At 33.9% G+C, this 15,799-nt stretch overlaps 1 protein-coding gene across 4 annotated transcripts; it reads right to left on the reverse strand.

Annotated features, from left to right (window-relative positions):
- Nucleotides 1-3,058: 3,058 nt before the first annotated feature.
- KLRF1 (killer cell lectin like receptor F1) lies at nt 3,059-13,130 on the reverse strand. 4 transcript variants are annotated; one of them, XM_007196101.2, is made up of 6 exons: nt 13,046-13,130; nt 10,819-10,917; nt 9,789-9,944; nt 6,247-6,386; nt 5,454-5,566; nt 3,059-3,167 (listed from the first exon to the last, which is right to left on the reverse strand). In XM_007196101.2, the coding sequence occupies exons 1-6, from the start codon at nt 13,128-13,130 to the stop codon at nt 3,059-3,061; spliced, it is 702 nt and encodes a 233-aa protein (XP_007196163.1). The 4 variants fall into 4 exon arrangements, with proteins under 4 accessions (XP_007196163.1, XP_028018136.1, XP_028018137.1 ...); XM_028162335.1 differs by lacking the exon at nt 9,789-9,944; XM_028162336.1 differs by lacking the exons at nt 3,059-3,167; nt 6,247-6,386 and having other exon boundaries at nt 5,514-5,566.
- Nucleotides 13,131-15,799: the final 2,669 nt, after the last annotated feature.

Here is a 15,799-nt window from a genome sequence, read left to right on the forward strand (position 1 = left end):
GAACTTAAATTCCAGACAAGGAGACAGAGAACAAAATGTAATATTTTAAACTACAAAGAGAAGCGAATTATTTGGAAAAGACATTTTTATATTTGTCTGATTAAATTATTTTATTAATGTTTATGAATCAGACTAGAACATAAAGTCCATTTCAAACTTTGGCAGAGATGGTTATTGGTATTGTGCTGAGGTTATTATCATTAAAAAACAACAACAACAACAACAAAAACAAAAAAACTACAGACCAGCAAAGGGTTGTGAAGATTAAGAATACAGATGTCATCTTGACTGGTGACTCTCATGAGTAGTTCTGAAACAATTAGACCATCAAAACAGGAGACTATAACCCATTGAACAAAATATGAAAGTGGAAGCCCACAAAGGTATACATATAAAAATGAATAAATTGAAATTTTGATGATGAATGGGATATTCACAGAGTTTAAAAATACCACCTGTGAAAGTGAAAATTGCACAGAACAATGTTACACAGGAAAGGAAGACTTTATTCAAGGCTATTGCAGTAGGGGAAATAGACCAGAATTCAGTCTGAACTAAAATCTGCTGAAACAAAAAGCAATACGTTTTTTAAGAGATGGGGTAAAAGGGGGATCACATACCATCTATATGACTTTACTCAAAAGAAAATTAAACTTTCTCAGATATTCATAATAGGAGGTAGTTTTACAGCTTGGAGCTAGGCACCCACTGAAGATTGGCTCCTACCCTCTCAAAGAAACTGAGAAACAAAGGTGCAATCTTTCTTGATGATTGCATTTCAAAAGGATGGCTCCCAGGTCCTGGCGAAAGACATTTCTGGGCTGTAAAATATTTAAGAGGCTTCTTAAAAGATTTACATCTCTAAGGGGTAGAGAAAGAATTTCCAGTAGCAAGTTTCCTAGAGAAAATGCTCTAAAAAGGGGTAAGTCAAGAGTGCATCATCAGATTCCATATATATGTGTTAGCATACTGTATTTGTTTTTCTCTTTCTGACTTACTTCATTCTGTATATATATATATATGGAATCTAAGGGGGGAAAAAAAGGTCATGAAGAACCTAGTGGCAAGACGGGAATAAAGACACAGACCTACTAGAGAATGGACTTGAGGATATGGGGAGGGGGAAGGGTAAGCTGTGACAAAGTGAGAGAGTGGCATGGACATATATACACTACCAAACATAAAATAGATAGCTAGTGGTAGCAACCGCATAGCACAGGGAGATCAGCTCAGTGCTTTGTGACCACCTAGACGGGTGGGATAGGGAGGGTGGGAGGGAGGGAGATGCAAGAGGGAAGAGATATGGGAACATATGTATATGTATAACTGATTCACTTTGTTATAAAGCAGAAACTAACACACCATTGTAAAGCAATTATACTCCAATAAGAAAAAGAAAAATAAATTTTTTAAAAAAGAGTGCATCATCAGGAAGAATGAAACTTGTCTAAAGTTTAGTCAAGCTCAGGGGAATGTTAAGGCCATCTTGGTCATTCCCAACAAAATATTAATTGATTACAAAGGGAAAAGAGAAACTTTCCAGTGAAGTCTGGTAGGCACCACATAAACCACGTGAATAAAGTGAGCATCATCAATAATGGAACAAATAAAACTGCATCTTCTGAAAGGTTGCAGTGAGAAGAACAAAGTTTCACTGCATTATTGCTCTGCTATTCAATAATCAGACAAATTTAAACTGAAGAACATTTTACAGAACATCCAGCTTGTAGTATTTTAAAGTATCAGGTCATGAATGTCAAGGAAGGCTAAGGAACTCTTCTAGATGTTGAGAGACTAAAGAGACAAAATAACTAAATGCAGAAAATGATTCTGATCTGGATGTTTTACTCCAAAGAACATTATTTGACAACTGGCAAACCTTGTAGAGAGTCAGAGATGGTAGCACTGTGTCAGTGTTAATTGGTTGATTGATAATTGTATTGTGATTAAGTAGGGGATTTTTTTGGTAGGAAATATACACAAAAGTACCCAATGATACGTGAAATTTTATAATGAAATTCATCAAATTGGCAACTAATTCTCAAGAGGTTTGGGGAAAAGGTAAGTTTTTTTTTTCCTGTACCTGTAATCTTCTTATAAGTTTGTGACAGTTTCTAAATTAAGACAAAAATTGTATAAAGCCAACCAACAACATTTTTAACACTTTTTACCCAGAAAGTCCAATTTTAAAGTTTACATCATAGAAATAAAAGTGCTACTATTTAGAAAGATATTCAGAATATTTATTGCAGCATAGTTTATGTAGCAAAAATCTGAAAAACGTTAATGCTCATCAATAAAGGAGTGAAAGGGCTTCCCTGGTGGCGCAGTGGTTGAGAATCTGCCTGCTAATGCAGGGGACACGGGTTCGAGCCCTGGTCTGGGAAGATCCCGCGTGCCACGGAGCAGCTGGGCCCGTGAGCCACAATTGCTGAGCCTGCGCGTCTGGAGCCTGTGCCCCGCAACGGGAGGGGCCGCGATAGAGAAAGGCCCGCGCACCGCGATGAAGAGCGGTCCCCGCACCGCGATGAGGAGTGGCCCCCGCTTGCCGCAACTGGAGAAAGCCCTCGCACGAACCGAAGACCCAATACAGACAAAAATAATAAACAAACAAATAAATAAATAAATAAAAGAAAATCCTTTAAAAAAATAAAAAATAAAAAAAAAATAAAGGAGTGAAAAACATATAAATCCACACTATAACGCAACTCAGAACTATATGAAATTTCCATAGTATATTGTTAAGAATAAAAGAAAAGCAAAATAACAGAAAAGCAGACATAATTTGTTCACATTTGTTGTAAAAGAAAAGGTGAATTAAATCATGAATATAAATGCACGGGTTCACTCTGTATTACATTATCACATAAAGAATCAGAAGGGTATATTTTAGACTGCTAACATGGGTTACTCTGTGGCTAGGACCCATGGAGATGATCGAGGGAAAATAGAGAAGCGAGGCTGGTGTTTAACTGCAATTTTAAATTCTTACTCCTGAAGATTAATGTTAGGCAAAAGAACTTTGATCCTTGATTATTCCACTATCACTTTTAAAATTTTAATATTGGCAAATCCATTTGAAAACACTGCTGCAAGTTTCAGAGTAAATTTTGTTTTCCTTGATGGCAGCACAGCTATTTTCTTTAGCTGGTCCTTTTATGAAGAATCTGCAGAAGAGAAGATGAATACTTAGTTAATCATTGTTGCTGAAGACATCCATTTGTGTTTTCAGTTAATACCCTCCCTTAATTAAAAGGTAATTCAAATATTCGAGGAATTTTCAAATACCTTGATTCATTAAACATTCCAATATCTCTGTAACTTAGTATTACTGTCTGTGATTGGCAGACAGTTCCCCGAGAGTCTGTTTGCAAGTGACAGAGCTAAGAAGAAATTTGTGCCCATAATTCTATGCTAGTATTCTTGCCATTGTTCCATGTCATCCATTAGATTAAAAACAGATTGAGTCACATGAACTGCTCACTTAACGTTTCTTGGCTTTTCATATCTTATTGTACAATAGTTATAATAATATTTATCTCATGATATTGTTATAGAGGTTAAATGAATTGATGTTTGTAAAGAACTCAATACACAAACTGACCCAGGTAAGCCCTAAATAAATTGTACATTTGTTGTATTACTTATCTATAAAGCAACATGTTAAATACAATAGTAAAGTTATCTTTAAAATACTGTAGTCTTAGTGATTTATTCTGTTAGGAATTTATTTAACTTAGAAAAAAAGTTCAAGAAGGTATCATGGAAAAGAGACCCATGATCATCAAAGGTCCCAGAATAATAATAGACAAGTAAGTATTGGATTTTCATACTGGAAAATACACTGTTATATTTGAACTTATACACCTTTATATTTGAATTTTGTATAGGTGGTGTTGAGTGAATTTGGCATGAGGAGAAAACCCAGGTTAGTATCTTCATAAGTAGCCAATCAGGTCATGTCCAGTGATACAACTCTACCCTTAGATGATACACATCCATAATTTTATTCTCCATTCCAAAGATGTCTTCAGTTGACTTCCTTAGATTGATTAATTTAGAGCAGTGAGATAGAAAATAAGTAATATTTAATGATGAGATAGGAGTGAAGGGAAAATAACACATACTATTCATTAAGTTGGTTACCATAGTGAATGTTTCTTATCACTGCTGTAATAAATTGCCACAAATTTTGTGACTTAAAACAACACAGGGCTTCCCTGGTGGCGCAGTGGTTAAGAATCTGCCTGCCAATGCGGGGCACATGGGTTCGAGCCCTGGTCTGGGAAGATCCCACATGCCGCGGAGCAACGAAGCCCGTGAGCCGCAGCTACTGAGCCTGCGCGTCTGGAGCCTGTGCTCCGCAACAAGAGAGGCCACGACAGAGAGAGGCCCGCGCACCGCGATGAAGAGTGGTCCCCGCTCGCCGCAACTGGAGAAAGCCCTCGCACAGAAACGAAGACCCAACACAGCCAAAAATAAATATAAATAAATAAATTTAAAAAAAAACAACACAGATTTCTTATCTTACAGTTCTAGATATCAGAAGTCCAAAACTGGTCTTAAAGGATTAAAATCAAGTGTCTGCAGAGCTGCTTTTTGCAGGCACTAGGGGAAAATTTGTTCATTGACTTTTGCAAGTACTATAGGGTGCCTGTACTCCTTGGTATCAGTCAGATAACTTGGAACTCTGTGTTTATCTTCAAGTCTCCTCTGAGCCTGCCCCTACTTCCTCTCTCTTATAAGGACTCTTGAGATTACATTGGGCCCACCCGAATGATCTAGCAGAATATTCTTAGCTCAACATTATTAATTTAATCACACTCATGAAGTCTCTTTTGCACTTAAAGTAACATATTCATAGGATTTGGGGATTAGGACATTTTGGGGGACCATTAGTCTGCCTACCAACATAGGGATAAGATTTGAGTTTACTGGTTTCACTATTTGTATTTCTAATTAAATATTTGATTATAAAATTAATACAAGTGCACAAAAACATCCATAAAATTTAAAAAATCTCAATAACCTCATGCAATTGCTGAGAGCATTCAGGATTATTTTGTTCTGTCTTGTATTTCTTGTTTGTTTTTTAACATTATGATAATCATACAATACAAAAATTGTATACAGTTTTTTTAATTGCTAAAGATGACTAAAAAAGCATTTAGAACTTTGAAAACAGCAGACTACATTGTTTCAGTCCCCTTTTCCATATAAAGTGTGAGTAGTTTTGAAACAATAAGTGCACAATCATTATTGTTTTCAAATCCTTTTGCTTTGAAAACCAAACCAAAATACCTGTCATTACTCCAGCTAACATTAATTTTCATCCTTTCAAGTTCTTTCGTACCAAGAACTATGTGTGTTCATTTTGGTGGATTTGTAGGTGCTTTAAGGAGATAAATTCTGTGATAAACAATAAATCAGATTGTCTTTTAGGAAAGACTCACATCTTTGAATCCAGTGGAGAACCATCCACCCAGGTCCATGTCGTCTTCAGGGAAGTAAAGTTAAGCCCAATCCACACGTAGTTTGATTGTTTTAGGGTTTTCTGTATAAAAGCCTAAAAAGAGGGTGAGGAGTAACTAAATGAACAGAATAGTTTAATAATTTAGACATACTAAGTAAGATTTTAGAATTTTACTGGGCAACTAACACTTGTGTGAGGATCCTTATACTAATCAATTCATACCTTATTTATACATACATTATATACTACTCGCATGTACACTACTTGCAAATTGAATACAAATATTCAGACCAGAATTAGCATGAGTCAAGGGAGGCACTGGCTTTGAGCACAAAATTTAAAAGAGCACCAAAAACTCAATAATCAAGATAAAAAATAGTTTAATGAAAGGGTGGGAAGAAATTTGAGATAAGCCTTTTTTTTTTTTTTTTTTTTTTTTTTATTTTTTGGCTGTGTTGGGTCTTCGTTTCTGTGCGAGGGCTTTCTCCAGTTGCGGCGAGCGGGGGCCCCTCTTCATCGCCGTGCGCGGGCCTCTCACTATCGCGGCCTCTCTTGTTGCGGAGCACAGGCTCCAGACGCGCAGGCTCAGTAGTTGTGGCTCACAGGCCCAGTTGCTCCGCGGCATGTGGGATCTTCCCAGACCAGGGCTGGAACCCGTGTCCCCTGCATCAGCAGGCAGACTCTCAACCACTGCGCCACCAGGGAAGCCCTGAGATAAGCCGTTTTTAACTGCAAAAAGGCTAATGCCATAAGCATGATACTAAACCACTTACCATTTCAAGTTGGTCCTGAATAATTAGTAGATGAGATTTTCTTCCCAAACAATATCCGTAACTGTCACTCCAACTTTTCAACTCATTAGAGAACCAATAACACTTTTCTTGATATTTGAGCCATTCTGATGGGCACATTCCTACAAATTGACAGTGAGGATACTTACATATTGTATGAAAAAGAGTAGAGCTATGATAAAATCACTCATAACAAAGTGTTTAGATTCAGAAGTTGTCCAAAATACCTATGATAGTTCATAGGAGTTAAGAAAATTAATTTTGTATGATGAAGCAAAGCCTAGACAGAGGTTAAGAGACTTTTTTCATGTCATAATCAGATATGGTTACTAAAATAATATGAATAATTAAGATGTATATTGCATTAATGTTATTTGAGAGATTAGATAAAATACTATCTATACCATTTGCTTAGAATTTATCCATAAAAAGTTTTAGCATCTGTGTCATTCTATCTGCGTAAATTGTTCTTTAATATCTCTCTTTTGATATTAAGTAACACTGAGATGAATAACAGTTTTTTTAACTTCTTTATTATTGCAAGTTCATCAAGTCCTTTTTTCTTAAATTTAAGTTGAGGTATTCTCAAATTGAAAATATCTGAGACTTTTAGAATAATAATGAAGAAAAATGTGGTATAATGTAAAAATATAAGCACAGGCAAATATAACTATTCAAACTTGTCACCTTTACAATCTCCTTTTTTTATTGAGATAAAATTCATGTAACATAAAATTCACCATGTTAACCATCTTAAAGTACAAATGCCATGGGTTTTAGAACATCCACAAGGTGTGCAAACATGACTACTAACTCCAAAATATTTTTATCACCCCAAAATGAAACCCCACAAATATTAAGCAGCCTCTACCCATTCCCCCAACCCTGAGCCTTGGCAATCACTGGTCTGCTTTCTGTATCTATGGATTTGACTATGATGAATATTTCATGTAAATGGGATTATATAATGTGTAGCTGTTTGTATCTGGCTTTTTCACTTAGCATAATGTTTTCAAGGTTCATCCAGTTGAAGCATGTAGCTGCACTTTATTCTTTTTTATGGTTGTATGGCTGTATGATATCCCATTGCATGGAAGTAGCATCTTTTGTTTATCCATTTACCAGCTGATGAACATTGGGTTGTTTTGGTTATTATCAATACTACTTCTATAAACATTCATGTATTAATTTTTGTATGATTGTATTTTTCCATTCACTTGAGTGTATACCTAAGACTTGAATTGCTGGGTTATATGATAATTCTATGTTTAACTTTTTGAAAAACTGACAAACTATTTCCCATAGTGCTGCAGCATTTTGCATTCCTATCAGCAATGTATGAGCAATTTTTCTATAACTTCACCAACACTTATTTTTGTTTGACTATAGCTACCTTAGTGAGTGTGAAACGGTTTCCCATTGTGATTTTGGTTTCCCATTTCCTTAATGATTAATTGTGTTAAGCACTTATTGGCCTTTTGTATAGTTTCTTTGGAGAAATGTCTATTCATGTCCTTTGCCCATTTTTAATTGAGTTGTCTTTTTTCAAGCTTTAAGTTATTTATACATTCTGGATAGTGGACACCTAATAGATATATGATTTGCAAATACTTTTTCCCATTAGGTGTGTTGTCTTTTCAATTTCTTAAAATGCCCTTTAATGAACAAATATTTTTTACTTTTGATGATATCCATTTTATCTATTTTTTTCTTTTGCCACCTGTGTTTTTGATATCATATTTGAAATCATTGTCTAATCCAAGGTTATAAAGATTTATATCTATTTTTCCTTGTAAAACTTTCATAGTTTAGCTCCTACATTTGGGTCTTTTATCCATTTTAAATTGATTTTTCTGTACTGCATAAGCTAGGTGTCCAAATTCATTCTTTGCATGTGGATGTCCAGTTGACACAGCCCCACTTGTTGAAAAGACTGCTCTTTCCACATCGAATGGTTGTGGCACCCTTGTGAAAAATCATTTAGCCATAGGTGTATGAGCTTAATTCTGGATCAATTCTATTCCACTGATCTACATGTCTGTCTTAAGTCCTGTACCACACTGTTTTTATTACTGTAGATCTGTAGTAAGTGTTGACATTGGAAAATGTGAATCTTCCAAATTTGTTCTTCTTTTTCTAGGTTGTTTTGCTCTTCAGGGTCCCTTGCAATTTCATGTGAATTTTAGGATCATCTTGTCCATTTCTGCAAAGAGGCCATTGGAATTTTGATTGGGATTTCTTTGACTCTGTAGATCACATTGGTTAGTATTTCCAGCTTAAATAGATTGTGATATATACATACAATGAAATATTATTCAGCCATAAAAAGGAATAAAGTGCTGATATGTGGTACAACATGGATGAACTTCAAAAACATTATGGTAAGCGAAAGAAGAAAGACACAAAAGGTAAAATATTGTATGAGTCCATTACATGAAAATTCAGAATAGGTAAATCCATAGTGACGGAAAGCAGACTGGTTGTTGCTAGGAGACAGGGGGAGAGGAAATGAGGAGTAATTGTTTATTGGGTATGGGATTTCTTTTTTGGGTGATGAAAATGTTTTGGAACTAGATAGATATGGATGTTGCACATTTGAATGTCTTAACACCATTGAATTGTTTAATTTTAAATAATTATGTTTGTTAATATTACCTCAATTTAAAAGGAAGAAAATTAATAGGAAATTCAAATCTTATAGTTCAATTATACAGTATTTAGACTGACTTTAATGAATGCTCAGTGGTGTCTATATGATTCTACGTTTACATATCAAAGCTGTCTCACCTCTGAAAAGGTTCCATTGCTATATATAACATAATGAAGAATTAGAGTGTAAAATACATGGAAAATTATGATATTTCAGTTGGATTAGGACTAGTACATGTAAAACAGACAGATAATCTGAAAGAAAAGAGTGTTAATAAGTAGATCACAATATATATGACATTTTTATATGGGATTAAAGGGGACTGTAAACTAGTGGATTTAAGAAAAATTCTTTGACAAATAATTACAAAATAAATCAGTATGTACCTTTTTCACATATCATACTATAAAATAAATGTCAAACGCTCAAAGAGCTAAGTGTTAAAAACTTAAACTAAAAAAAAGTTGAAAGGGGAAAGAACAGTTTTCCAAAATTCTGTGTGATTGGAAGTTCTAAGCTTAAAAATCATAACAGATAATTTGTTAGATGTAATTACTTTTATCCATTGCAAAAAAGGATAAGAGACAAAAATAATTATTTACATACTTCCTTATGATCACAATTAACTTTCTATATTTATATGTCTCAACGTGATTTTAAACTCCTAGAGGGAAGAGCCAATTTGTTATGCTGTTTTACAACTCTCCTCCCACTGCAAAAAATTTCAAAATGTATGAATCAAGTTTTGAGTAAAAAGTAGATTTATATCAAATCTTTGTTAATTTAGTCTACTGCATACCTGTTCAACAGGATTTTCCAAACTTAGAAAGTCCAAAAGATTAAAAGTGGTATAGGCCAAAGCCTTAAGAGATACCTTGATGGTCTGTAGCTCTTGAAACACAGTGGCCTGCATCCTTCTTACTTATATTTCCTCTTGTGTTACTATTCACTTTCAGGTATTCAATATCATCTTGCTGGGTGATATTTGAATTATTTCCTTTTTGGCATTTTAGCAACACTTCCTGAGAAACTTGAAAACAGGATTATTTTAAGATTGGGAAAATGTCTTCTCTCGGCACTGTCTCAGAGACAAATTCTTCGGAATGATTCTGATGATTGGAACAAGAAATAACTGAAGGAATAGCTAGAAATTTTCTTTTAAAAAATTTTTGTTTTTTTAATGAAAAGTAAATTAAAATATTACACAATTAATTCACTTATAACACATGTATTTGTTGCAGATCTACTCTGTGCCAGGCATTGTCATAAGAACTGGTAATACAATAGTAAATAAAGCAAAGTTCCAGTTCTAGGGAGTATACATGCTCTTTCCATGCTTTCTTAATCTTTTGCTGAAGCCTATGATGTTGTATTTAGCCCATTCTACTATAATTATTTATTTAAAATCTGTTTCTTCCACTAAGATATGCGATTTCTCACCATGTATGTTCTTTTTTTTAAAATTTGAAGGATTTGTAGTAATGTTTGGGGTCTAGTAGTTGCTCAGTAAATGTCTGGACAAAAACAAGAATAAACTAAATACAATCTTAGATAAAATGTATAAATTTTTAAAGAAAAATAATGGAATTCAATCTATTCACAAACATCTAAGAAATCCAAAAATATGCTGTCAAATACATTACATACACACACACACACACACACACACTTTTCTTCTAGTAAATTGTATGCCACTTGAGAATGAGATACTTACTTGATTCGACTACTTATTAAATATGTTACTGGGGGGTATAATATATTGCTTTATACATAGTAGCTCCTTATTAAATCTTTGTTAGTATAAAGAAGAATGAATGAATGAATGAATGAATGAATATGAAAAGAGTCATGAGACAAGTAAAATTTTTTTCATATTTTTATTTAATTAAGAGCTTTTAACTTACCTAACAGAAACAGGGTGATCAAAGTCAAAACCAGAATACCATTTACTGTTCCAGATATCCTCAGTAAGATTTTATACCAGCGCAACACCACAGAACAATCTGAGAGATTAATCACATAAATTAGCTTAGAAAAGTACATTCCTATGAAGTGACAGCAATTGTAATAATAGGATTATACACAATTTGGGTTTTGAATATCAAAGAATATTAGGCAATAAAAACATAAAACTTAAGTAAAGAGAAAAATACATATTTATTTTATTTAGTAATGATAATACTCTGGGTGATCAGAATGGTGGGACTAGAAAAACTACTTTTGAAGTTGCCACTCCCTATTAAGAAAGAGCATAGTAAACCACACAGAACAGTATTTCAGAGAATTAGTACAAAGCTTTTCTCTTGTAGTAATATTGACAAGATAGTAAAATAAGATTTATCAGAATTCAATTAATTAATATTTTTCATTTCCCACATTGTTTTTGAATATTTTGATATATTACTAATGACAACCAATAAATTCCAAGATTTTAGCACGTGCAATAAAATGCCATTATTTTAAACATCAAATAAATGTTTATCAGAAAACGTTAGGATAAAGGGTGTGGAAGTCTGTTCAAATTCAACTCAGACTCAATTACTTCTCCTAAATATCATGGGACAAGTTTCACAATACGAATTTGAGGCATGTTAATATTCAGCCTTATGGAGAAAATAGCATTTTCATTATCCTGTAGAGAAGTGGTATAATTTAACTTAAAAGGTTAAAACACAAGCCTTTTACCATCAAAAAATAAACATATTTTAAACAAACAAACAAACAAAAACCAGTGACTCTTAAGAGTGTTCACACAAAAATCTTAAAAATATTAGTAGTAGCCAAAACATACCATGAACATGTTGAATTTATTCTAGGAATACAAGGGTTATTCAATAGTAAGAAATCCATTAATATCACATTAATAGAGCTAGGGGGAAATGTATCATCATCTCACAGAGGTTAAAAAACACAAATTATAAAATCCAACAATTTTATGCTAAAAAATAAAGCAGAAATAGATGGGTACTTGTTCAATAGAACAGTTTTTTGCCTAATGAAGCTAATATCATATTTAATAGAGACACATGAACAAAATAAAAAACAAAGAGGAAACTAGAAGTAAATTTAACAAGAAGTGCTCCAAACTGATCTGAGGAGAACTAAACAAACAAACAAACAAATGAAAAAACAGAATATCATGAATGCAGACTTGAACACGTGGAAATTCAGTCATGTTTGGATTGAAGGCTAAGCGTCAGAGATAAATGTTCCTTAAGTTAGTAGATAAATTAGGAAGCATTTAGTATACTATAAAACTACATCCGTTTGTTTTTGATTTTGTTGTTCACAGTGAAAGAGTCTGCAAAATCTATTATAAAATTATTTGGAAGAACAAACAAGTGAGAATAGTTAAGTAAACACTGAAAAAGATGGAAATATGAAATTGTCAATTAGATTCAAATGTAATATGTTTTACTTACTCCAAACTTTTCTAAATATTAGCAAGCTTTACTAAATACCAGCAAAATACATCAGTAAAGAATTGTTATTAGCATATGCCACTTGAATAACTAAGAGTTGCAAATTTATTATTTACAGTTTCCCGAGCTCCTTTTCTGCACTAAGACACATTTTGGTTTCCAAGTGACATCTACAAACTGAATATGAGAAAAGTTTTCACAGAAGAGCCACTACATTTTGTGGTCTTTCATGTTAACACCTCTATTGTCCAAAACAGACTTTTTCACCTGGTGAAAAACATACTTTAAAATTTTTGACAAGCTGAATTAAAAATTGGTATTTTAAAATGTCATATTTTATGCATGGTAAGGAGGTGGATGACTGGCACCAAATATTCACTTTTTAACAATTAATTTTAATTGAATGTGTATATTTCCTAAGTATATCCTTAATAATATGAGACAGAATATTACTTTAAAAGCCAATATCTGTTAGTCCCACATTGATAAATGAGACAGAGACAGAGAGAGACAGACAGAAAAGACAGAAGCATAGACACAGAGAGGGAAACATCACAAAAATGAAACAGCCCAAGAACAGGAAAAAAAAAATACAGAATAATGGAAACTACTATCCACATTAATATTCATATTAATATTAACTCATATTAAATCCACGCCCATATTAATCCACAGCAATTAAAAAAAAAACAAACCCTGAATTCCATACCTTGACATTTAAGTTGGGATGTTTGGATAGAACTCCTTTTTTTCAACTGTACATTCAAGGTCATGTATCTTTCTTCATCTTGCATCTTCAAATGTGAGTGAATGTGTGTGTATAAGTGTATTTTTTTTTTAATGTAATAAGAGAAGAATAATAAGCCTGCTGCTCTTCAGATATTGTCCTCAAATGGTCCACTCAGGGTACATAAAAGGGTTCACAGTTTCATCTACTGGTGAAAACCTCAAAGGAAATGTTACTTTTTAAAGTTTATTTCCCATGACAAACATAACACATAATTTCTCAACTGTCCACCACATATTGAACTTAATATTATGTTTTGTTCTTTTAAAAATGTCTCCTGATAAACCTGTAAAGTCAGGGGAATGAAAATTATACCCTTTTTGAGTTGAATTAAATAATATATAGCTAGCTGCCTTTTGCATTAGCTTAAATATGTGAATTTTCAATTACATTTCCTAATATATTAATATTTATTTTAATAGCTTGCAATTACCTAACAATTAAATTATTTCTTGATCCTAAAACAACATTGATTACAAATTATATTAATAATTTAATAGTATAATTTAAAGAAAAAATACTGGCAGCATTTTTTTGGCATTCTAAAGACTCATCCTACGTAGAAAAAAAATTTCAGGGAGAATTTAGGAAACAAATCATATTTTCCAATGACTTTTTCTGATATTTGAAGAGGTTGTCCAATATTCATGAGATGGGCAGATATTTGAGATTTTTTTTTTCTCTTAGCTTTAGTGAGGTCTAATTTACATACAATGAAATTCACCCATTGTAGGTATATGATTGGATGATTCTAAACAAATATATAGATGTGCGCAACCATCACCAAATCCAATTTTGGAACTTTTTTATCACTCTAAAACATTACTCAATCCCAAATTAAAAAGAATAACACAGTTCTGGAAATACTAATTTTATAAGTTGGGATAAAGGAGTTTAAAATTGGGGCAACTAAATCCCAAATCTCTGGAATTATAGCAAATCTAGAATGGAGACCCAAAGGTTTTATCCATGAGACTTCACTGGTGAGACAGAAGACTGAGGAAAGACATTTTGGATGCCAGTCATCCTCTCCCCATCCATCCTGGAACTTATTAAATGGACACCTGTAAAACTGTCCAAGACAGCAAGGATGGAAGCTATCTAAATGCTCAATAATATGGTCTTCCCTAATCAAGGTTGATTTTGGTAAAATCTCTGCTAAATGCCCAATCTGTCAAGGGCAGAGACAAAAACAGAGTACATTCTCTTAGGGAGACCAGCCAGCCACTTGATGGCAGATCTGTTACTTAAGCCCCTGCCATCACAGACTTGATCGTGCTTTATCTTTATAGAAATAATCACATATTTTCATAACAGATTTGACTTCTCTGCCTGCAGTGCTTCTGCTAGCATCACCATTTACAGAGTTAAAGAATGTATTATCTGTTGTAATGGTTTCCCAACACAACCTTGTGTTTGACATTGTAGAAGAAAAAAAGAATATTTGGCAATCCACTCATGCCTATAGACGTTACTTTACTTATCTGTAAGTAACTGGCTAGAAAGGATGATAAAATGATTTTCTGAGGGCATCCTATTGACACTAGCTGGTACCATAGCCAGAATGTGCAGGTCTTTGAACCAAAGCATGAAATTAAGATTCAAATTTGAAGTGGTACCCCATTATTACACCTAACAACCCACTTGAAAAAAATTGCTCCCTTTCTACAAGACCTTGTTTTTGTTGGGTTTAGAGCTCCTAATGCCCAAGAGAAAACTTCTAATAAGGAACATGATTGAAGTACTGATGAATTGGAAGCTGAGACCTCCTCTTAGCATTTTTGGCGTCTCAATCATTAAAACAACAGGCTGAGAAGAGGACAACTACATAGGCTGAAATTGGGTTATTGTTACACAAGGTGTAAGAGAACTATGCCTTGAATCCAGGCTATTTACAGCTTTTAGTACCATTTCCCCTGAGAGTCCTGGTAAATAAAATGTCCAATAAAAACATCACCAAGAACTCAGATCCTACAATAATGATAATCTGGGTCATTACATGAGCCAAACATCATGCACAATTAAGTTGACAGAGAGGAAAGAAAAGAAACATGGAATGAATAACAATCTATACCTTGTCTCCTGCTCCTGGGTGGTGAGTGTCTGATGACCAAAAACAGAAGCCAATGATATGGAAGGACCAGAGAATCTGTGGCTCAGATAGAATCATCTTGGATATAAGTAGCTCCCAGTTTCCAGAGACCTGTTGTCAAATCTGATCTCAGAAATTAGTGTAGAGATAAAAAAATAAATCAAATCCATAGCATGTTTAGATGTTTCTGTTACTTCCACAAATGTGCTTTTATTTTAATAATTGATTTTTAAAATTTAAATGAGAATCTAGCATATTAGAATTTCCTTCTTGGGGGAGACCTTCAAGATGGCGGAGGAGTAAGAGGTGGAGATCACCTTCCTCTCCACAAATACACCAAAAATAAATCTACATGTGGAATAACTCCTACAGAACACCTACTGAGCACTGGCAGAAAACCTCAGACTTCCCAAAAGGCAAGAAAATCCCCATGTACCTGGCCGTGTGGCTGACAGGTCTTCATGCGCTGCCCTGGTGTCAGGCCTGAGCCTCTGAGGTGGAAGAGGTGAGTTCAGGACATTGGACCACCAGAGACTTCCCGGCCTCACATAATATCAATCGGTGAGAGCTCTCCCAGAGATCTC

The sequence above is a fragment of the Balaenoptera acutorostrata genome, chromosome 11, assembly GCF_949987535.1.
Source record: "Balaenoptera acutorostrata chromosome 11, mBalAcu1.1, whole genome shotgun sequence".
NCBI lineage: Eukaryota > Metazoa > Chordata > Mammalia > Artiodactyla > Balaenopteridae > Balaenoptera > Balaenoptera acutorostrata.